A 24,847-nucleotide genomic window follows, 5' to 3' on the forward strand; every position below is an offset into this window, starting at 1 on the left:
GACTTTCTTTAAAACAACAATATGGTACCCATATTTTCAAACTGGACTTAAAAGATCAATCCTATGAGTCAGCGACATTAGTGTAAATTAGACCATATGTGTGCTATGTGAAAGAGTGACTTTGGATCAAAGATTGATCAACCACGTTTTCATTTAGGCAGTTATTTTTTGTGGGCATCTCTGAAAAGAAATGCACTTAAATTATTTTAGAAAACATTTTATCATTTGAAACTCTAATACTTTCTCTAATTTTTCTCTAGTTTACTTCTCTAGTACTTCTCATCACTTTAATTCAACACTTTAGCTTAATCATAATAGCAGAATTCCCAGCACTGAGCCAAAGTAAACAGAGCGCTAAAAATAAAAAATTAAGGGGTTTTTTTGGCTGCCATAGTTTGGTTAAACTTATTTTTATTATTTGGTAAGATTTATATTAAGTATTTTTCCAAGTGTCTGGACCTCCCCCTTCGTACACACATCCCCCCCACCCCCGCACCGAGGTCACAATTATTTTTCTCATTGTGATTTACAGCCACTGTTTTCTTGGTCAGAAGAACCAAGTGGCTACTACTCTTTGCAAACCAATGACTGTGCCTTTTCTTTCTTGACCAATAAAGCAAAGCTATTCAATGGGCTGTATTTTTCCAAAGAGCCCAGCGAGTGAGTCATTTTCTGAAGTCCATGATGTCACCTAAGCAAGAAACACTGTCCTCAGTTACATTCATTTTATCCCAGATTCCACTGAATTTCAAGGAAGCAAAGTGTGTCACAGACACACCACACCAACCGCACCGTGCTAGGTGTGACTACCCCGTCATGTACCGTGTTTAGGAACTAAGCAATGCAGAGAATCTGCGTTTTCATCTTTTCGTGTAAATTTCACAGAAACTTAATTTCATTGGTAGTATTTCAAAACTATGAGGTATATTATCTGTACAATGTAAACCACCTGATCGCACATATTTAAAACGTGCTTACATGATGGGGTTTAAGCTCCCGTTCAACTGAGATGTGGCTTCGAAAGGCCTGACCTGCAAGTCTGTACGTGCCAAAAAGGCATACAGAGCTTCTAAGAGCATTCTTTAAAGATGAAATTGCATTATTCATCGGTTGTAAAATGAGTCACTGCTGTTGTGCTATATTCCAAATCCATCAGGATGATTTACAAACCAGTAAATACACAAGGACTCAAAAAGAGAACAGTCTCATTTGAAGTGTACACATCACCTTGTTTAACAGGTAAAAAATGGAAAATCACATAGATCACATTTTAATAAACATCTTTATGTACTCAAAAGAACTATTCATATCTCAACTATCTGTCTATATGTGAATATATTTGAAAAATAAATGACCATTATTTTCAAATACTGTGGTCTTATTAGGAAAAATTATGACTACTGAGTATATTCCTGTTTGTAAACACTGTGTTTGGGTTAAAGTCTTGCCTTCATTCCATGTGTGGGTTCTTGTCAACAGTCACATGCTCTATACTACAGAACAAATGCAAAAATAATCTTCATTCATATTTTCTCATGCAGCTTTTATGTAACTAATTGGATAGGTTGGAAATGAACCTGAGTGGATTGCTTCTTGTCCCAGATACGAACTAGTTAAGAGTGATGCGTGTGCCGAGGTTTCAATGGGGCTTAATGACAAAAAGCTTCAATCCTCCACTTTCACTAGATTTTGCCCCGGTGGTTTTGCTTGCTTAGGGCCATCCATCTGTTAATGCTGACTTGTAATTCAGCTACGTTCCTGCCTGCGGTTCAGGAGTCTAGCTGGTGTGCATGTGTGTGTGAGAGACATTGCAGCTACTAGAGTAAGATACTAATGGCTCATGCTATCAAATATGAAGCGGTATCTTCAGCTCATATAAATTTTGCACCATTTAGTTTCTCATTCTTAGAAAATTCCAATACATTTTTACAAGTAAGTATTTTAAGACATAATCTTAGATGATAGATGTAGTCTTCACTAAGTCTACAGTATTTTGTTCTAAAATAAAATTGATGAAAGAAGGGAAGTACGCAGTCCAGATTAAAACAGTTCTGCACCATGACCAGTGCGGTATTCTCCCTGGACCCAAACGGGCCCTGTTTTCAATAAAACCAGAGGAGGATCCTGTCCCTGGAGTCCTGTTAGGCGGGGGCTGCTGCTGGAACTGTCATCGCCGCACAAAAGGGGAGAGAGCTGGGCTTTACACGGGGAAGCCTAATTGGGAGACCTTCACGGCTGCACCTGACGTTTATTTGAGCCTCGTCAACAGAACGGGCAATAACCACACTCATCAGCAGAGCCACACAAGTGACTGCGCGTTAGGAATGGACAGAGATTCACAGTCTTACTTCAAAAGTAAGCTCAGGAACGGAAAGCAGGCTGAGTACAGCACGTTTGTTTTCTGTTCTTTTCTACAGAACCCAGATAATAAAACTTTATTTATTTTTTACTTTAAAATACATTCTCGGAACTTACGTTACCAAAATCTCAATTCTCTCTTTTGAAAAACAGATAAAACTGAAGTGTTTCATTTACCCAAGTCTAGCTGGAAAACTGGAAATGGAAAGTTCTTCACGCAGCCCAGAGTGACTTCTCAAACAGACAAGCAAACAGGCTAGGAGAGATGTTAGCCAAGTCCATATTCTGCATTTACATAACGGGTCTGACAATAAAATGACATAATCAAGGTCTTATAAACTAGGAAAGCTGTACATTTCTTTCCAAATCACAAACTGAGATCCCTACGTGGAATGAAGACAGACAATTTGGGGGCCCCCACTGCTGCAGCGGCTGCAGGCCTGTTAGTGACTCTGGACATGACTCAGGAGAGCGAAGAAAGGCAGAGGGTGCCGCTGCTGTAAAACACCTGCAGCTCAAGATATGTGCACGTGGGTGACGGGCAGATGCCGGTTACTTAATGCCTGTGGCGTGGCAGACACTTTAGATACATTACCACTAACGCCAGCAGCATCCTAGGAAAACGGCATGTATTGCTACCACCAACTCACCAGGGGAGAGACGAAAGCTCAGAGAGGTGCGTTCTCTCCACGCTACATGCTAGGACCTCCTTCAGAGTCGAGCCTCTCTGGCTGCAGGCCCCGCGCCCCGGCCCGGCTGCCCCTCGCCCACCAGCCCTCCACTCCGCACAAAGGCAGGGCGGACGCTCGTGCTCGACACCGGCACTCCAGGAGCAGTCTGCCAGCTTGTCAGCTCCTACTCAGCTAATTACGACCTGCAGAACTTTCGGCACATTTCTTGATCCCTCCCCCCACACCCCGTTTCTAAATGTGAAAAATGGGGATAATAGTTCCCACTCTGCTTGGATCGTTGGGAGTTTTAAATTAATCACATAACACACACAAACCTACACAGACAGCCTGCTAATCAAGGGACTGTCTCTTTCCCTCATGTTTTCCAGGGCTGCTCAAGTACACTTTGATATTACTTCAACTCAGCAACATCTGAGGTTTGGAAAACAGTAGTAAGAACATCAGAATTACCTGGATCACCAAATCCCACAGGTCTCTACATAATCTTGCTTTCTGGTAACTGAATTTACCACATAGCAAGTCTTTTAAGAGAATCTGGTCATGTAAATAATCAAATACAAGGAGGGGCCCAAGGCGTGGTTCCTTCCCGAGACCCCAGCACTAACATGAGACAGAGATGCTACGGCAGGAAGAAAAGGGTGCATTCTCAGTTGATTTCTGCTTGCACCCCTGTCCCTCGTTTCAGCAGTCCAACTGTCACGGGAAAGCTAAGGCAGCAGCTGGGAAGCTGAGGGGTCTCTGAAGATGCTGACGAACCTGAGCCCTTCACACCAAAGAGGCCAAATAGAAAAGCCGGACTTCCTCCTCCTCAACGGCACGCTCCGCCAGGAACTTCCACCCGACTGTGAGCTCCCGGGGCACCGAAGTCACCTGTGCACCCGAGCATCCAGCCCCATCTCCTGAACAGCTTTCTTAGTCTCTGTGCATCACGACTCCTGGCGGCTCCGTTTCTTCTCTTTACTCTGGCTGCTAAGCAAGGGAACGGGCCTTAGCTTCTTACCACACTTTCCCTCTACCTTGGATCTTTTCTAGATGATTGAATTTTAATTCCTTATTCTAAGATTCTTTGTAAGATATCAATTTATTTTGGAAATAGGCAGAATATAAACAAACATTAGTGTCTCTGACACATTGATTGATATCTAGATTCTCCCTTTAACCACATCTAACTATTCCCAGAACTGTGTACAAGTTTAGTTGAAAATCTTACTGTGCTCCGATGCTACCATCATTACACTTTTTTGAGAGACAGGAGTGAAGGAACTTACTTACTGGGAAATCATCATAACACAGTATGCACACGGTTCGGGACCAGCTTTCTGTCTCCTCCACAACCTACTGGATCATATTTTTTATTAAATCAATGAAATGGATTATCCCCAAAAAGTGAACCAAGGAAGCTTCTGCAATATCAGACCACAAAGAAAAGGCAGTAAAAAAAAAGTACAAAAATGAATCTATGTATGTATGTGCATGACTGGGACACTGTGCCATACCCCAGAAATTGACACACTGTAACTCACTGTACTTCAATTTTAAAAAAAAAACTAAAATAAATAAATAAATAATTTTAAATAAATAAATAAATAGAATAACATAGAGGTCTGCAGACACAAAAAAAAAAAAAAATGAAAGAAAGAAAAACAAAACAAAAGGCAGCAGACTATGCCGGACCCTCTTGATTTCTGCCCGAAATGCAGGTGGTGAACCCTAAGCTCACTTGCTCTGCGGTCCTTCCATTTGTTCCAGCGGCTCATCTGCCTGGTGAGAACGGAGGCCGCGGCAGCCCCCTGGGGTAGGCTGACCTTAAACTTACCAAGCTTCAGATGTGTGGCACAAAGATCCAGCCTCTAACTGCTCAAAAATACAGATTTTCCTTTCTTCTTTTATTTTGCAAAGATGGCTTTTTGGCAAATAGCCTCATAAGGCTATTAGAAATAGCAGAAATCCTTTGAGAGACTGTCACAGTCCTTAAAACGCCTTCTCCGAGACCCGCTGTCCCTGTGCACACCTAGTCCCCCCCGGTGTCGTGGTGACGTGGTCCTCGCCCTGCCTCTCTGGCTGGAGCAGACTGAACCGCGGGCCGACGCGCAATCCGTGCGGACTGGTTACACACAAGAAACTGGATTTGGGAACTGTGGCCTCTTTTCAGTCGTTGTTTGGACTGAGGGCCTGCAAGCTCAGTGACAGGGGCAGAGGGAAGCTGCGAAAGCCAGTCTACAGATGGCAGCGTGTACAGACATGCAACCGAAGGCACAACACAGGGCAGGTGAGACAGAGATAGAGAGAAGACGGTGTCACACCCCTCCCGGACCACTTTCCACGTCTCATTCTCATCCCACCACGCCTCACATCCACCCCTGCGCTTGGGTGTCCTAAGGAACACCTTTCTCCCTACAGTAAATGCCCTGGTACTGACTTATTTCATTCGTGTGTGTTTGCTGACACTAGAAAGTTAAAGAAATCATTCCAATCAGGGATTAGATGACAATTTCAGTTTGAAGATACCAGGGCCTGCTTTTACAAGTAAGCCGCTGACCACAAGCTGCCTGAAACTATCTGCTCAAAGAGGTAAAATTTGTATTGCAAGAAAACACACATTCTGGCAGCTTTAGGGAAAAAAAAGTAGGTGTGGAAAGTATGAAGGAAAAAACTGCCAAAGGGCCCAAAATTTACCTCTTTGCTAAACAATCAAATTTTAATTATAGAAAAAATTTAAGCAAAAGCAAAATATCATAAATTATACTATTGGGTTGCAAACAGTTGAAAACGGAAAGTCAAAAAATTTAGCTGTTAAAATACATATATATGATGTGTCTGTGTATATGTATATGTATATATATATACACCTACGTATATAATGAGATTCACGTATACAAAGAAACATGTACACTGCATACACACATTGCTTGAAAGTCAAGTGTTTATCACTTTAAAAATAAAGATTATTATTCATACATTATCATCTGCACGGTAAGTCTAAATATGTTGGTTTAGCAAATTCTATTTAACAAGTAGGAAAATCATATTATAATTATTAAAAGAATAAGCCTCACTTCTTTCAATTCTTGCTAAAGTCAGCATGTCATGTCTACCTGAAAACCATAAAATGTTAAATAATGAATGCACACAACTGAATTCATGATATTATAATTCAAAGAAAACAAAACCAGAAATCACTAATATGTTTTATAATTAAATCATAAAATATGATCCCATGCTAAAAAAGGGAAGATCTAAAAATTTAAATATGAAGAGCTAAAAATAATTTTCTTAATTTAAAAGTGATATTTAGGACAGGCATTTCTCCAAATTTGAGTGTTTTCTTTTTATCTTAAAGCATCCTAGAGGTAATGAAAATCCTACTTTTTTCACATAAAAATCTAATTTATCATGATAAATATAACTTAAGTGCTCCAATATAAAGGCAGTGACATTTTGGAGAAATTTTTAAGATGGCAAAGCTTAAGAGCAGACAAACAGGAAATGAACGTTCTAGTGATGGGACAAAAGTTAAGAAACTAAATGCCAATCCACCATTAATTTACAAGTTAATAAAAGTTTCCGAGTTAACGGTGGCAGTCAGAAGTTCCTACACTTGTGGAAAACTCTCTCACTGAAAGGCTTGTTTGGGGGCATACAGTCAGCACCCACCACCAATACTCCGCAGGGAAGCAACACTCACATATGCAAATGGACCCTTAACAGATGGATAAACCACAGAGAAGGCCCTTTGTATGTTATAAAAATAAGCCTCCTGAAGGCAGAGATTTTTTTTTTCAATGTTTTCCCAAAATACCTAGAATAGCATCTGGTGCATAACAGCTGCTGAAATGACTGAACGCATGAGTCTCCTTTACGCAGGCTGAGGTGCAGGGCAGCCTCCCTCCCTGGCTGGCTCCCCCGTTCCTAAAGACACAGGAAGCACTTTAGGGCATCTCCACCGCTGCTGCGCCTGCATGTCCACGGAAGCTCCCTGAGCACCAGCGCCGGCTCCTTGTCCGGCTCTGCCCCTAACTCGGCGTAAGATGTATGGAAAGTGACTGACACTCTGGCCACCGACCTCCTCGACTGCAGGCTGCGGCGGCTGCAAGGAGCCAAGCTTTGCAGTTGCTTCCAGCGCTAAGATTCTGGGACTATAATCCACTTGCGAGCTCCTCTTAAGAGCTAGTTTTCTAAGGCCACTTAAAATATGATTTGGTGTATAGCAATTTTGCTTCCTTAAAACCTACAGTAATAAACAACTTTATACTGTATAGCACAGGGAAATATACTCAATATCTTGTAGTAGCTTATGGTGAAAAAGAATATGAAAATGAATACATGTATATTCATGTATGACTGAAGAACTGTGCTGTGCACCAGAGGTAGAAATTCAAAACATAGCTGATAAAATCTGCAAAGATGTAATATGTAGTCAAATCAAACACACATATACACACACATAAATATTCATATATGTGTAGTATTCATAGATTCAAATACACATCCTCAACATTGTAAACTGACTATACCTTAATAAAAAAAAAACTTAAAAGAAAAGCCTACAGTAGAAAGATATTTGTGATGCAAAATCAGAGATACGCACACCTATGGTTATGGACATCTTCTACTTTAGGACAATATTTTAAGGAGCATTAGAAATAAGCAGAAGCTTTAAATATTTATAGCAAATAAAATATCTGATTTTAGAAAAAGATAGATACACATTACTTCATATTCTAATTTCCATAGACTACCTTCAAGGTCAGATCCCCTGTATGAGTTTCATCTTATTTCTGGACTAAAGGAAAGCTGTGATTTTGCTCTCATCACTAAGCCACGCACACCCTGGGGCAGCCGCACTGTCTCTCTCCGCTCGCTGGACCAGGAGGACACGACCTGGTGAAGTACATGGAGAGGCTGGCACCCGAGACGCTGGGCTCCCAGGCCCCCTGCACCTGCCGGGACGCTGCTTGCTCACCTCCTTGACCGGAATCACAGATCTTCTTAACATACGGTAACAAATCGATGGGTCCAAAGCTGTTCCTAAAGAATTCACTGGAATTACATAAATTCAGAATTTGGGAGGCAGGAAGGTAAACGACCTCACCTGGGCAAGCTTGCGCCTTGCGAGGCTTTCCCCCTTGTCACTGCGTAACGTGTAAACTGGCGTGTACTGCGCAGAACCAGAGCAAGTTCCATAATCTTCCTCGTTTTCCTGCACGTGAAGAAACATGCAAGCAATTACTTTAAAACACTCATTACTAAAGTTGTATGAGTAAGAGACAAAGTATTGAATCAGATGCAAATAGCAAAGTCATGCTTGAGGTATAAGTTTGAAAGAAACTATTTAGGAAGAAAATGCATTCTTCTATACTATGAACTAATGACTTCCAAAATAATCTCTGATTCTTTTGAATAATCTGAATAAACTTTGTGTGAAGAGCATTTACTCTCCGTCATCACAATGGGAGTTTTAAGTAGCATCTTCTCTCCAGAGGTAGAAATTCAAAATGTAACTGATAAAATCTGCGAAGATGCAATATGTAGTCAAATCAAACACACAGATACATACACATAAATATTCATTTATGTGCAGTATTCACAGATTCAAATACACATCCTCAAACACCATCTTTTGTAAGTGAAGAACACCCTTCCACTTAAAGTAGCTACTACTGGAACAACCCTGTAAAGCCTGTCTTAATTCTGCACCAAAGACCATCTTTTTTAAGAAAAATTCTCAGCTTGAAGCAAGAATTTCAATGGTGATATCAAGGCAATCAACTTTATGAAAACATACATTCTGTTAAAGCATCTTTGAAGATCTCCGTCGCTCGGTGATAAAACATGCAAACAATAAAGAGATTATTCAGTGGGTGCGTATAGCACGGCAGAGAGCTGCCAGAGGGCTTGTTATGAAAAATACATTCGTGAACAAAGGGCTAAGTATATTTCAAAAGTCATTAAAAACATAAATCTCGTGTGATTTGTGAAGTACAAGCTTCACACCAACGCGGGAAGCGAGGCGGAGGGAAAAGCCTGGACGTACCTTGTGTCTCAGCTTACTCTTCACTTCCCTTATCCCCTGCTTGGCGTGATTTTTAGCCTAGAAAATGAGAACACCAGGGTCTGGCTCAGCCGGGGTCCAGTACATGTAGAGAATGAGTGCATGAGATCTCACTTAATGTCAACTGCTAACTGGTCATATTATTTGGGAAAAGAACAAATGATAATCTGAAACTCGATTTCAGGGACATGCACCCACTATTACATCCAAGTGAGGTGGTGAAAACCTGATTTGACTTTGCTTGCATGGAAATCAGACAGAGGCTAGTAACACTGGGCCTTTTTACTAAAAAGAAAAATACCCGCGAGTCAACCAGATCACTACTGCCCAGTCATAACCTGAAACTGTGACAAAAATAGGGAGGAAAAAAGAAAGCAGCTCGCAGCAGCCGGCTACTGGGTAAATGTTTGGACTTGAAGAAACTCAGGCAACTTTACAAAGCGCTTTTACAGGCAGACACAAGTTTTCATTAGCAGAGCTATCTTAACGCTGTGGCTATCTCACAGACAGTTTTTCTGGGAAAATGGAGAAGTCCTGTAACAGTTTAAAGGCTGTGCTCACGTTCCACAGGGACTCTGGCTCCAGCATCCGAGCCTGTGAGGTCCTGCTGTGGTTCCGGGGGGTATAACTTAGCCAAGGACCACTTGGGACTTTCAGAAAAGCTCAAGCTCTGTTGCACTGGAAATTCCCACCCAAAAGAGAGGAGAAATTCACATTTATTTGTGTGTTTCCTCGGTGTTCGTGTGCGGAGTACCAAGCATGCTTGATCTCATTTAATCATGGCACCTCTGTGAAGTTAGTACTATCATTATGACATTTTACAAACAGAAAAGTGACTCCGAGGGTGTAAATCCACATGGTCTAGAGTCAAATCCATGTCTAAATCCAAATTCTTCCCATCTCAAAGCAGAAGAAACTAAGGGTTTAAAAGTGCATCCACTGAATCTAAGCCTCCCGAAAGAAAAGGCTTCAGGAGTCTCAGTCCACAGGCGAGGAAGCTCAGCACGTGCAGACTTCGGCCAGGTTCCTTCCAGGAAGAGTCTCCCCAGTCCCCTGAGGGGCAAGGGATGGACCCTGTGTCCCTCCTGCTAGTGTCTGCAGGGCTCAGCAGAGTATCCGACACACAGAGAAGAACGTAAGCTCTAAAGTCATCAAAATATATTGTTCTATTACTAATTCAATCACACCAATGTATTGACTGAGAAAGTGTTTGAAGATAAAATTCTTATGAACTAATGCCTGGAACATTTTTAGAAATACAGAATATATACGAGCCACTGAATTTTTAAAAAAGCTTTACTGAATACCAACACACCAACTCCTGCTGGTCCCCTGTGAGGGACACAGATGCACACAGACCCAGGGCTGAGACACAGGCGCCCACAGGCCCCACAGAAGCACGCAAGGAATATGCATTCTTTTTGTGTGGGGCTGGGAAACGTTTTTGAGGGGAAATAATACCTAAACTAGACTAAGTCTATAGGATGAATCGGTGTTTAGCAGGTGGATGGAAGCCAAGAAGAGGATGACCACAAGCAGCAGGAATGGCTTGTGAAGAACGAAGCAGCAGAGAGGCATCTGGCACTCCTGAACGGAGCAAGAGCTCAGAGCCTGCCGAAGAGCAAGGCGGGGGACGCGGGGAAATGCAACGGGATGAAGGAGGGGCCACGCCCTGAAGGGTCTCGGTTGTGACGTTAAAGAGACTTTCATTTTGCCAATTACTTATTTATTGTGGTTGCTATTGATACTGGTGTTATTTTACTATAAGCCATGGAGCATCACTGAAGACTCTTCACGATGGAGAGTCAAAGAATCTTTGACGGAAGCGAATCTGCCATATTTTTAAAAGCATTTTTCTGTTTAAGCCTCAAGTACCCAATGAGTATTGAAAATCAGGGCTCAGATGAAAGAATCAAATCTTTAAAACGGCATTTCATCATGGACTGTTTCAATCTGAGTGCAAAATTTTGCTGATAGCTTCGAAATAAAATGAAAAAACTTTCTAATTTTATCTTGGGGGTCAGTCTGGTGGGTATGAAGTGATCTCTGTGGGGTTTTTTTTCCCCCTTAAAGGAGGCACTGGGGATTGAACCCAGGACTTCATGTATGCCAAACATGTACTCTGTCACTGGGCTGTACCCAAGCCCCCTGAAGAATCATTCTTAGATTAAAGGACATATCCTGTCTATGCAATGATACAATTTTAATAGCTGAATTTGCTTTGGTCAATATCAACTCTAATTTCTTTTAAAGCTTATTTAAAGGAAAACAGAAAATATTCTAGACTTACATGTCTATCATCTAGGGAAATGTTATAAAGTTTTATCAAAGGATTTTTTTAATATCAAAAGAAAACTTACAAATTTATACACGGTTCGTACAGCGGGAGTTGCTTTGGTCACTGCTGTGTTGAACAGTGCACCTCCTTTCTGCAAAGGTAAAACAAACGTTATTTCTAAACATTTCCGGCCAGACTGTTCCGAAAACAAAGCATTATTAATAGCATAGAAACAGAGCTTTATTCACAAGTTAGAGACCTACAAGAGTTATTTCATGTTTAGTGCTTTCAAGCTTTTATGTACAGTACAGTAATTTCACACAAAACGTAGACACTCTACTCTGTTCTTTCAGTTGGTGGAACACACCGTTTAAAAATCCTTTCATCTTTACAGTCTAGGCAGACGTGGACAATAGGACCAGTATATAGTTAAAGCCTAATAAAAAAGAAATACAATCAACTGTTTATCAACTATTGAATGTTGGGCAATAAAATCTCAATCTGTCAAAGAGAGTTTTATATTTAAAAACATCATATTAACAAAAGCACACCACCAGAAATGATAAAATCTCCCACCAAGACCTGCCAGGCGCCCTGACTCCCTGCTCGGGAACATCCCACAAAGTGACAGTGAAGTCTTGCTTCTCAAATCAAGCTGTTTATCTCGAAATTGGGAAGACAAAGGACTCCGTTTTAAACTTTTCTTTATGAACAGCAACAACCATAAGCATAAAACAAAAATACTTCAAACGTGAGACAATATAGAAGCATTTCAAACACTGCCAATAACTATTAGCATAAATATAAACAGTCTCTTGAACTGAACATTTTCGCATATAAATTAGAGTGAAAGGAAGAAAGACCCGAAGGCTTGTTATTACCTTGACCGTATGTACCCACTGCTGGTAGGACCTCGAGCTGCCTGGAATGCACAAACACAAGACGTTGGGAATATTTGATCAAAACTAAATCCACAAACCAAAACTCATCAAGAGCCAGTATTTCCAGGATTTCGGTAGCCAAACTTTATTTATCTGCAATGACTTAACAGAAGCAATTCATTCTAAGAACTAATAAATCGCTCTAATTCTTAGGAACATCGTAACTAGCATTTTTAAGAATAGATACTCCTTCCTTCACTCACATATGAAGATAACTCATTAAAGTATCCTATTTTCTTTGGTTTAATATTATCTTCAGAGGGAATAATATGGTCTCTCTCTTGAAATCCAAAATTTCTTACGTCTCAAACTTACTGTTCAATATTCATGCCTCTGTTGTTTTGTAAAAGTTTGGCCCTTTTATACAACTGGGTCCATTTGAAAAATTTAATTCTTGGTTCATTAGTGCTTCAACGCTTAAGACTGTGAAGTAAAACATGGTAAAACCTGGGTCAGATAGAAAGAGAGACTTCCTCTGTGTCACCTGGAAAGCAGTCACATCAGCAAGGAAGGGGGTGGCTCAGAGCTGGTACCCGGGGGACAGACGGCCAACAGGGAGGCTCACCGGGAGTGACGTGGAGCCACGTGGCACAGGGGCCAACAGGAGGGCCCCAAATAAAGTGTTTAAGATTACAGGGAAACATGTGGGGCAATTTAGGTAGATTCCTGTTAAAAAAAATTTTTTTAAGGCTGTCTCTTTAAATTTTAGTGGTTTTAAGATTGAAGGTTCCTACTTCTACAGAATTTATGAGACAAGCACATTATTCTTTGATAATAAGTGTTTTTTTTTTAATGCTCTTTTTCTTCTCAAAAATAAATCTGAATGCCAAAAACGTCCCTCAGTCTTTCTTTTAAAGTAACTGGACTAGGGAAATAATTGGCATTATTGAGAAAATTCTTAACATTGTTCTTATTAATCAAACAGGTGGTTTTCTCACATTCAAAGAAAATATCTTTCTCACGTCTGCAAAGATTTTCTCTTCAAATGTATCTGTTTGAATTCCAGTAATCTGAAGTTGCTTATCAAAAACTGCACATTGGTCTAAATTGTTCAGTGAGGCCAGAAAAAATGCCACTAATATTCTAAAGTCAAGACCCTCCTCTCAGGTTGAGGCTGAGTGTCCGACAAGGGTCCCACGAAAGCAATCAGGAGTCACACGGATTTCTTTACCAGTTCTGGACATGGGGACTCGCAGGACCGAGAACAGCTCTGGGAAATCTGCACGCACTCACAGCCGTTCACCACAGCTCTGGAGTCAATGAGACCGCCCTGCACTGAACGTGTGAAGTCAGGGCCACAACAACTGTGGAGCGACACCAAACTCACATGCATCTGATCATAACCATGTGTATCCACAGCAAAAGCAGTACATAAGCTGCCAGTGCAAAGGCACAGAAAGGGGGCAAATTCGATGCTTGTCTAAAATCCCTGATTATTTCTGCTTAAAGGAAGATAATGTTTTCTTCGGCTTCGGCGAATGTTGATTCTCCTACAGCGATCTTTCTAAGGGTTTCATGCCTAAAAAAATCTCCAGCAGCTACTCAAAAGAGACAGGAATTTTGCTTGTATCCAATCAGCACAGAGAGGCTTGAGTTCTGCTCTTGTTTACTGCGGGTCTCCCAGCTGAGAGGCTCTCTTATCGGAGCAAGGCAGTATTTCATCGTCATTAAAGCAGGAGCCCTGAAGCCAGGTGGTCACATGCTGAGTTCAGACTCTGCCACTAACTGCTGTGACCTGGAGCAAGTCACCCAGGGGAGTGCGGTCATAAAAGTGAGGGTACCTTGAGCCCCGGAAGTCGGCTAATACTCGGAGAGGTCTTGTAAGAGCTCCTACCACATACTAATGCTCAGTGAGTACGAACAATTATCATCATAATTTTTACTGCAACTGAGAGCAAACAGGAAAGTTATCCAAGCTGACATCGCTGAAGAACAGATTGGGATCACGGAACTTCTTCCTCTCAAACGTATTCCAGACGCCACGCGTCTGGAGCCGGCCTCCAGGAACTCTTCTTGGAACCATACACATACATACACACCTCCTCGTTAGTAAGATCATCGCTAATTTTTATTATTCATCCTTTTCTGTCAAATCCTCATGAATTTTGCTTTATTTTCTTCTAAGAAGATTCTCTATGCATGTGTAAGATAGTAACCTAAAATATAATAATTAAAAAAAAACACTTGACAGCCAGGCGTAACTTCTAAGGCGCTGCTGCACCTACTGAGATGAACACTTATAAAACTGCCGCCTTCCTTCGGGATCGGTCCTGGCCGCCCCAAATTCAAATGAGAGGTCAAAGCTTTTTTCGTTTTAAGAAAGAGCAACAAAGTGTTTGGCATTAGGTTGCACTGAAAATGCAGCAGTCTCTAAGTCAGATAATAACACATAAGCATTCTTCTCTTCTTTTCTAAACATTAAGACCTTCCATGGAAAGTGTGGTGATCCTCTGCCCACCAGGAAAGCCGCGCCCTCTACTGTGGACCCACGGCTGAGACCGCAGGACGAACTACAGAAGGAGGGAGGGTTCTCCCCCGTGACTGTCACGCGATGCCATCCTCAATTCCACACAAGACACCAGTCCCATGGGTCATAAAGACAATGAGCAGCAGCTATGTAAACACTGAGTGGGTGCCTCAGGCAGTTTGTCCAAGAGCTGGCAATATTCTGCTTGTCTGAGCTGGAAAGCAGAAAAGCCTTATTTTAACACAAAAGTTCATGGAAGCTAAATTTTAACCCATGAGCTGAGGAAAGCAAGGCGCTGAGTGACTCCACGTTCAGCTCACTCGCTGAGTCAAGCAAACTGAGCTCCTCCCAAAGCTAAAAGCTTTCGGTGAGATACAGACTCACGTCAGACCCGTGCTGCTCTGAATGAGGGAATCCTCTCAGTGGTTTTTATGTTTCTGTGGTGCAAAAAGAGATCTCACTTACGGATGAAAGTAAACTGGGGGACATTTGCAAACGAGTGCTTACTACCGCCGGTCTTTTCGCACTCCTCGGTCCTAGCACTATGTGCTCACACACAGACCAAAGGCCTTTCCCCCAGTCAGACCTACAAGTGGGAAAAGCTGCTGTTGCCCCAGGTGAAAATGAACACACCAGCGGTTTTTATTTATTTACTTCACTCCCGATCTAGAGCAGCACCTGGTGCAGAGGAAACACTCAGCAAACACTGGCCGAGAGAGTGAGAAGGACACTCAAGGTCTCAAGCAAAATTCTCTGCCAGAGGAGGGACTCTGACTGGAACACCGTGGGCAAAGCACCGGTCCATCTGTGAGTCACGGACTGCCTAGATACTGCAACACTGTTCGAATTATTTACATTTCAAACAATGTAACTGATTGATTATATGACAGTTAAGTACATTCAATAAAAATGGGATTTCGCCAAACTGATGTGTCACACACACAAAATTACACTCCTCCTTCCATGGCTTCCAGTGAGTGCTTGCTTTCCACCATGACAAATACAAGCACACGGGTCAGTGAACTGAAAGTTCTTTTCCCTAAGGCTGCAGCGAGCTGTAAAGCGCGGAAAAAAAGGACAGACTTCTACAACGACCCACTCACTTAAAAATGCAGCTGTGGCAGTGCGGTTGGAACCTGTCTTTCGGGACTATGCTACAATCTACCACCTCAACTCGGACCTCGGTTCTCTAATTCCTGCTCAGTAACAGACGTCACTAGTAGCTTCCTAGCAGAAGAAACCAGTCAGGAGCAGAGGCTGGAAGACATCAACTGACGGCATTCCTGTGATATTCATTTACACTAATATTAAGAGATTATCCATGCAAACAATGACTAACTCACAAGACCATCTTAACGCCTGGAGTAGCAGATACAAGGCAAAGCAAGTTATGACCACAGCTCTTACAAGGTGAAAAGCTGTATCTCAGACATTAGATGGTTAGGAGAAAATAAGTTGTTTATGAAGTAATTATATCAGACACAAGTGCAAAAACCAAGATAACTGTTACTCAGTGATGATCACACTGGAACTAGCATTTACCTCCACAGAAGCCACCGGAAGTGATCTCTTCTTCAAATACGTCAGAGAAGCCCCGCCCTGCGTTTAGCTTTGCCAGTCGACCGTCAATAAACTGAAATTTAAAAAGTGTCAAATATGTTAATTTTCATTTACTTCATAAGATTAACTGTTTACTTACATGAAAAATATTAATAGCAGATACTTATAAATTACACACATGTACGTACACACACATAACACGTAACATTCTCTAACCATTGAAATAGCAGGTGCTCCGTAAATAGCAGCTAATTAGTTAAATGACAAATGCATAGCACAGGCCACCTTCATTAACAAGAAATGACACAGTGGAGCAGTCAAGATCACAGGCCTGCACGGGCTGCTCCGGGCCCAGCCTCTGCTGAGGGCCTGCGCGAGGCCAGGCGCCACGCGGGCAGCGCAGCGACCTGGCAGGCCGCGTCCTCCCCGTCCAGACCTCGTGGCGCTGCTGTGAGCATCGCATCACATTAACACAGGCCCCAAAACAGCACGCGTCTAAGAAGCACCAGGCGGACTAGCTCCGAGACTGCGGTTAACTCCGCTCAGGAAAGTGACACTCCTCAGCGATACCGCCACGTCCTGACGCACACTAGAGGATTCTAAGTATTTAACGATAAAATACACACAACTCTCACTACTCCAGGCATACGCATCGACCGCGTGGTCAGAGATACAGCCGTGAACGTGAACGCAGTCCAGGTAAACATGTACTGACTCGACCTTTAGCACAAGGTCATTTTAAACAGCATTTTTCAGCACTCTTAAAGAGACTGGGGTGGGAAACAGACTAGCAAAAGCACCTGGAGATCCTTTTCAAAATGCAGTACCTGGGGAGCACCTCCATCCCGTCTGCCCCGCTTCCTACATACACAACGTATGGGGTTTTAAAAAATATCTTTGGGTGTTTAGTCTGCTGCCCACCTCAGGCACACATCACTGACGGGCTTCACATGCGTACGTGTTACCAGCACTTGGTTAGTGTTACGTTGTTAATCTGTGGCATCTGATACTTGTATCTATCTCTTGGATTATGAAAAATCTTAAAAGTGTAATGAGCTTTCTCCACTCACTATGATGGTAAAGTGTCATTCAGGCTCTCTCGCACAAGAGACAAAGGATAACATAAGAAAGATTCAAACGATGCTTGACGAGTACTTGGAGTTTTGGGGATTAACCTAAAATGCTTACTTTTATCCTGGAATTAATCAGTCCTGGCCACAATTTTCTCAGCCTAAGAATGTAAAGTTTAGTTAAATTAAAACAACGTCACTTGTCTTTTAAAAACTTCTCACAGCCTGCCCTAGTTTTCTATTTAAAGGGTGAAAGGACGAAGCTGACCGCGCGGCGTGGTCGGGCCGCAGACTCCGTCCGCAGCTTGCGAGCAGCTGCAAGGCTCCGAGACCGCGTCTCCTACGGACCAGAAGGAAGGACGCGCGGCAAATGAGCCAGCAGAGTCCTGTTTAGAGTGTTTTAACTACCTTATTACCGTAAGATGGTTTTGCCTGAAAATACGGTAAAACGGGTTAAAACAGGCACAGCCCAGAGGGGAGCGGCGGCGGCTTTCTGCTGCCGCCCGAGGCGCTCCCGACACCAGGGCCCCCGCGCGCCGCAGGCCGCTCCCCACGGGCCCCAGCGCGCGGGGCCTGCAGGCCGCGAGGCCGCGTCACCTCCCCGCCAACCCGGCGTCTCTGAGGCTCCGCTTCTCCTTCGGTAAAATGGGGATGATAACACAGAACACCCAGTGGGGTTTGCGCGGTTAATTAAAATAACGTGAAGGGCCGACGCCGCCGGCCCGGAGTAAACGCGGAACAGCCGGTGCGCCGCGCCGCCGTCCCTGCGCGCCGATCCCCATCCCGCACGCGCGCAAGCCGCCGCCCCCGGCTGGACGGGAGTGCTCCCCGACAGACGGAGCCCACCGAGACGGCGCCCCCAGCTGGACGGGAGTGCTCCCCGACAGACGGAGCCCACCGAGACGGCGCCCCCGGGCTGGGCGGGAGTGCTCCCCGACAGACGGAGCCCACCGAGACGGCGCGGCGGGTCCCGCGCCTCACACGGTGTCAACGTTAAACAAGTGTGACCTACGGACCTACTCACTTCGTTCTGCCTTGAGATAAAAGGTGGTAACTTAACAATGTTGGGTGTCTCCGCCACACATAGTAAACGGTTAATTTGAAAATAAAGTCATTTAAAATGCTTGCAAAATTTGACCTGCACACATTTTCAACACAGTATTATAAATCAAACTAAAGTGATCTAATTTGATGGATTTTTTAAAAAAAATAAGGTGAAGCAAAATGATAAATTTAAAGTAATATATTACTGACAGATGGAACAAACTTAAGACATCCTTTTAAAGGACTTAATTTGCCTTAAAAGATTAAGACCACAAGACTTTTTAAAAGGTTTTCATTTTTTGTGTTTACTGGAAATAATCCATCCGTTCCAGTTTGAGTGGAACAGCTCAAGTCTAAAAAGAGATAAATCGCCAAACTATTTACTGATTATGCGGTTCTGAGCAGGAGTAACTGCTTTGTGTTACTGAACTAGTGACTTGAGCCAATAGAAATTAATCACTGGGTAAAATGCCACGTGTTATCACTGACTCTGCAAACAGTCCTGTCAGTGACCAACACTTATCAGCATACATACTTAATGAAAATGTTTGTTCTTAAAATAAAAGGTTGGCTTTGTGCACACACATATATTACATACACACACATACCCACACAGACACCAGGGATACCCGAGAAGGCGTATTAGTGGAGAACGGCGCTGACGGTAACCGTTCTCTAAACTCCTTTTTCCATTTTTGATTCACTGACAGCTTTTTTTTTTCCCCAAGTAGAATTGGTTCACGGTCACACCACTCTAATAACTCTGGAGCAGTTCACAGCAAGTGAAAAAGATAAGATCACTGCTGTATAGGAATAATTTTGAACTAAACAGTTGTTATCTGTTGGAAAAGCAATGACCATATAATGTGCTGATTAACCCACATCACTGAGTCAACACATATTTTTAGGTAACTAGGAGACACATGTTTTGGAAGAATTAGCTTCATTCTGCGGATAATGACACATAACACTGGTAATAACAATGAAAGTCCTATGATATAACATAAAATTAGGCTGCAAGTTGATTTTTAAAGGAATTTATGAGGATGCTTTAAGATAATGCTTTTTATATAAAGCTTAATATTTGCTTTGTATTCCAAAAGTGAAAATTAAAACCTGGAACTAAACATGCTAAATAATCACACCAAAACATAAGTAACATAACTGGAAGTTTCAAACAAATTCATAGATTTAATCCCATAGCATAGATTCCATAATTGAATTATAAACTATAAACAGATAAAATTTATGAAAGAAGAATAAATATAATTCTCAAGATCAATAGTTATTCCCTCTAAGTCAGCAACAATTGCAAGAACTGACTTTTGTTCCTACAACATGACCTGAAAGCGGTGTGACAGACAGGTCACGAGATGAACGTCATTAAGCAGCAAAATTGCTTCCCGCTGCCTCTTGTTGGTCCTGCCATCACTACGGTTTTCCAAAGCATTTTTATCTTCAAACAACCACCCTAACAGGAGACTGAGCCAATCTCAAGAAATTACCTGTTGTAAAGGCACTTCAGTAAGCAATATTTTAAGTGGAAATGAATAGTCACCATTTCAATTTTTAAAATGCAAGTAAACATGAAAACGAATGTTTCTAAAATGCAATAAAATACAAAGAACAGACTTGACAGCAACCTTCTTTACAAAAAAGTATGAAAAAACATGTTCTGATCAGATTCACAGCTTAAACTTGAATAGGTGGCCAGTGGGCCAGAGGGAATGTATTCTCCCTCTGAGAGAAAAAGTGTATGTTTTCATAGTTCTTTCATTCCACACCAGTCAGTGCGTTTCTGGTATTTGATCCAAAAATCCAAAACAAGTTATGCAATTAATCCGTTTTCTAATGACTTCAGTGTCCAGACATATGGACTATAAACATATACCTGCAATCAACCCATCAGAATTCTAAGGATGACAGTAATTAAACTCCAAGATTCTTATATCATTTTAAAAATGACGGATCTTGTCCTAAAAAGGTCATAAGGAGACTGTTCTGGGGAGAGGGGTCAGGGAGCACTTCTTGGGGAGCTGGGGAGGAGGACAGAGTGCTGCTCTCAGTGCTAACGTGTCAGTCCTGTCACCGAGATACACAGCCCGGTGGACAGAGCCACACCCCAAACTCCTTCAGCCGGAAGGAAAAAGTACCAGGTCTCAAGAATTTGCCTCCTATTAGAAACCCTTCCTGGGCACAAGGGTAACTACTGAAGTCTTGAGAGCTAGAGAGAAAGACATTTTTTAACGAATCAGAAATGTTTAGAAATTTAAAGGAAATTTAAATACAGTAAAAAAAAAAAACACTTAACGTATAGTAATTTCTTATGGATCTTTAAAATTTCCTTTCTATATAATGTTTTGGGCAAAAAAAAAAAGGAGTCTAATTTAAATATTTCTTCTTATAAAAGCTTGGTGAGCCTCGACGGGTTAGTGGAAACTATACTACAGCGTTACAGTAAATTAAACTGACATATTTACAGACATCTGCTGAATGCCAGGCAGTCGGTCAGCAGCTATGTACAAACACAGACTGCTGTAAGAAGTGGGAAGAAGGCAGGTCAGTTTAAAGCCAAACCAAGAGAATTAAGTACGTGAAGGAACAAAAAGTTATTTTTACTCCATTTCAAGGACGAGGTGGCCATATGACTGCAAGTACACTCAGTCAGATTACCACGGCATGCTGAATGGAACAACACTCAAGGGTATAAAAACCGACTCAGTGCAATTTATTATTGGAACGAATACCTTAAAACGGCATTAATGGGACAGTAACAGTCCTTCCAGGATACATCAACAGACGTTAAATCACTTGCAACAGAATTGAGTCTTCTAAACGTCATGACCACCGAAGAATTCATTCATTCATTCATTCAATAAGTATTTAATCGAATGCTTACTATATGCCAGGCACTTTTCTAGATGCTGGAAAAGCAGAAGTGAATGAAACACAAAAATTCAAGCCCTCATGACGTTTCAACGTTGGCAGGGGGTGGGGGAGGGGGCAAGGCGGGGCTGACAGCATGAAATAAGAAATGTAGCAAGGGATGCAGTATGTTATGGGGATGAGTGTTGGAAAATTAACTAGAATTGCATAAGAGAGCTCGGGGAGTGTGGGGCAAGGAATGTTCACTTTTCCACAGTGCAGTCAAGGGCAGAAATCACGATGAAGATGACGCGAGCCGAGATTTGAAGGCAGGGAGGCAGTGAACCCCATGGTTTTGGGGAGAAGAGGATCCTGGGAGAGGGACCCGCCGCCGGCACAAATAAGACGGCGGGGCAGGAGCCGCACGCCCAGCAGGCCTCCACAAAGGTCCAGGTGTGGAGCCCCAAGCGAGACGGCTGCTCCCACCCCGACCTGCCATCCGCAATCTCTGTCCACCTTGCGTGGTGCCGAGCGATCCCCCTTCCTGTCTGGTCCACTCTCTCCCATCGACCACATATCTTCTCTCTCCTCAAATGCCAACCACCACCCCACTCTCAGCTGATGACCTTGCTTCCTAATTTCACCAGGGAAAGGAAAAAAAACCTGAAGCAATTAACAGAGGAAGTCTGAGAGCTCCAAGCATCACACATACCCTCCTTCCCTCTCCACGCCTCTAGCCCCCACTCCTGTGTGCACGATGTCTCCGGGCTCCTGACAAAGACCAGCTCCACTCACAGTTGTTCCCCTTTCTCCTCAAGTTACCTTTCTTTCCCTGGCAGACCTGCCCTACAGCCTGCAGACGCACCCGGTCTCCTCCTGAGCCCGCTCCTTCTGTGGCTTTGTCCACGTCTGGGATGCTCTTCCCCGCAAAATCCCAAAGGGCCGTCAGCACTGGTCCCCTCCTCGCCCTTCAGCACCAGAGCTCCTGCGGGGGTGATCACACCTCACTGAACCCAGCTCCCTGCTTGAACCCACTTGTCACAAGCCCTTTCAGAGCCGGCCCTCCCCGGGATATGCTTTCTCCACTTGGCCGCAGAGGTAACTCACGACCCTGAATTCTCTCCTGCCTCCTGGGTCACTAGCTCCTTCCCGGCCTCCTCTGTTGTCGCCCCCGCTATCTCCTGTCCCCAGACCTCTCGTCTTTCCTATTCCCGGTCACTCCTTTGTCCTCACGCTGGGTCCAGTCTGACGGCTTTGATTTCCATCTATATGCTGACGACTCCCAGACTGAGATCTCAGACCTGCTGTTTGTCCCTGCCTCATATGCCCATCTGGCTACTCAACATCGTACCTGGATGCCTCACAGGCACCTCATCTCAAACCTAACATGTCTCTTACTCTTCCCACCAAAATGTCTCCTGCCCACAATCTCCCCCATTTCAATAAAACGAGAATCACATCCTGCCGGTTTCTTGGGTGAGGAATCACACAGTCATTCCTGACTCTGCTTCTATCACATGTCGTATCAACTCTTCCAGGACATACGTTGACCTTCTATTCAACACAGATCCGTAAGCCGACCAGCTCCCCTAGCTTCCATGGGCCAGCTCCCCTTTCCCGTCTCTCCTCACCAAGGTGACACCACGACATCACTGTTTCCATCTCTGGCCGACCGACAGGAAGTTCCCAAATGCCCCGCTGTCCGTGAAATCTACACCAACTACGCTATTTAAAACTGCAACCCCACCTGACTCTGGGAGTCCCCACTTCCTGTTCTATTTACTTTTCCAAAGAACTTGTCATCTTTGAACATTGTACATAATTTAATTAATTTATTGTCACCCCCCCCATTAGAAATAAACAATTCACAAAGTCAGAAATTCTTTCCTGCTTTGTTCTCCAGTGTTGCCCAGCACCCAGACCTAGCATGCAGAAGACACTCAAATTATACTGTTGACTGAGAGAATGAATAAAGAATACTTCAATGAGTATTTCTAAAATTTTAGTATACATATTTTTATGGCATTTCATTAATAATGTAAATTTCTGGGTTTTAATACATGCCTCCTAAATCACAAATTTTGAAGATCAGACTCAAGAATATGCACCTCTCATAGACTTTCTAGCTAAATCTGATGCAGGTGATTTGAAACCACACTTAGAGAAACAGTTTGGGAGACTACTTGCAATCAGTTAACAAAGGATGCTGGAGAAATGTATTCCTTACCCTAACAAGCTTTCTCTCCTTGTACATTCCTTCTCTCTACCAAGAAGGCCATATCTTCCCTATGTCACATTTTTATTTCTATCCTTTTTCCATGTGATGAAATATGTGCTTGATGCAATTACCATCTCCCATCCGTTCATATATCAAATATTTCCTAACACTTCAAAACTACTGCATCTTTAGTACTAGTAATGCATGTGTTGGTCTTAGCTACAGATGACATGCCATAAATAAGTAACTATCAAGTTTCTTTCAAAAAGATTAATAGGAAAATGAAGAAATGTATAAGGATTTATTATTTATGTTAAAAGCTTTCTAAAATCTCTAGCTAACATAAAAGGAAAACATTTGGCTTTTGACCCCCTCCCTTATCCAGTGTCTTATTAAGTCAGAGAAAGTGGGTCATAGCACAAAATCCTGAGAGTGCTGAAGATCTCACAGAGCCCTCTTCCCTGCCTGCATGAGATTTAATTCCAATCCTAGGAAATGCTAAGTTCTCTCCTCCTCTACCTGAAATGATGTTCCTATTTGATGCTCTCAAAGCTTTGTTCAAACTTAGCTTAAATATCTCCTTTTCAGTAATGCCTTTTCTAATCATCCAATCTAAATAAACTAGCCATCCAACCAAGATCTCACATCTTGATATTTTTCTTATTTATTTGTTGCCTGTCTGTTAATCCATTCCCTTCGCAGAAATCACCCATGAAGGCAGGTCACACAGCTCCGTGTCTCAAGTGCATGGACATGTCCTGGGCATGCCCTTGACACACAACTGACAGAAGAATTGTTTTCAAAATAACACAGGCACAGAGAAAGGAGTGCAGAACACAGTGATGGGGAGGAAAAGCTGGGAAGGCTTTAGATAGAGAGACAAGTTATAGTAACACAGGGTACCTGCTGTGACTGAGGTATGAGAATGCTCTAGGGGAACGGCAAGGATGGGGGGGACATCTGAGTGACGGCGACAGGAAGCACGTTCATGCTGGCAGGATGCTCCGTGTACGCAAAACCTTACTTTGAAAGACATGGATCCTGCATTAGTACAAGAAACTGGAGGATTAAAAGCCTGAAGCGACCACGCCCCTCACACCGCGACTGCCTGGGAAGGTGGCAGCGCCAGGGCACACCCTGCGCTGCAGCCCAGAGCCAGGGCTGCCGGGGCGGGGCGAGCCCGCCAGGAGCAGTCCACGATGACGAGGCCAGAAGTGCAGGGCAAGGGGTACGTACTGTGTGTTTGAGAACTTAATTTTATTCAAAGATGGGGGGAGGAGGGAAACCTAAGGTCTCGCCCCT

The 24,847-nt window shown here is 43.0% G+C and overlaps 1 protein-coding gene across 11 annotated transcripts in view; it reads right to left on the reverse strand.

Annotated features, from left to right (window-relative positions):
* DENND1B (DENN domain containing 1B) overlaps positions 1-24,847 on the reverse strand; it is a 208,350-nt gene that overhangs the window by 16,038 nt on the left and 167,465 nt on the right. For all 11 annotated transcript variants that reach the window (XM_015247064.3, XM_072948774.1, XM_072948769.1 and 8 more), the window contains 5 exons: positions 16,331-16,421; positions 12,262-12,302; positions 11,463-11,531; positions 9,085-9,141; positions 8,143-8,250 (listed from right to left, as the gene is read on the reverse strand). In XM_015247064.3, the coding sequence (XP_015102550.1) occupies positions 8,143-8,250; positions 9,085-9,141; positions 11,463-11,531; positions 12,262-12,302; positions 16,331-16,421 (366 nt within the window). The remainder of the gene's footprint in view (positions 1-8,142; positions 8,251-9,084; positions 9,142-11,462; positions 11,532-12,261; positions 12,303-16,330; positions 16,422-24,847) is intronic.

Source organism: Vicugna pacos, chromosome 23 (genome assembly GCF_048564905.1).
Source record: "Vicugna pacos chromosome 23, VicPac4, whole genome shotgun sequence".
Classification (NCBI taxonomy): Eukaryota; Metazoa; Chordata; class Mammalia; order Artiodactyla; family Camelidae; genus Vicugna; species Vicugna pacos.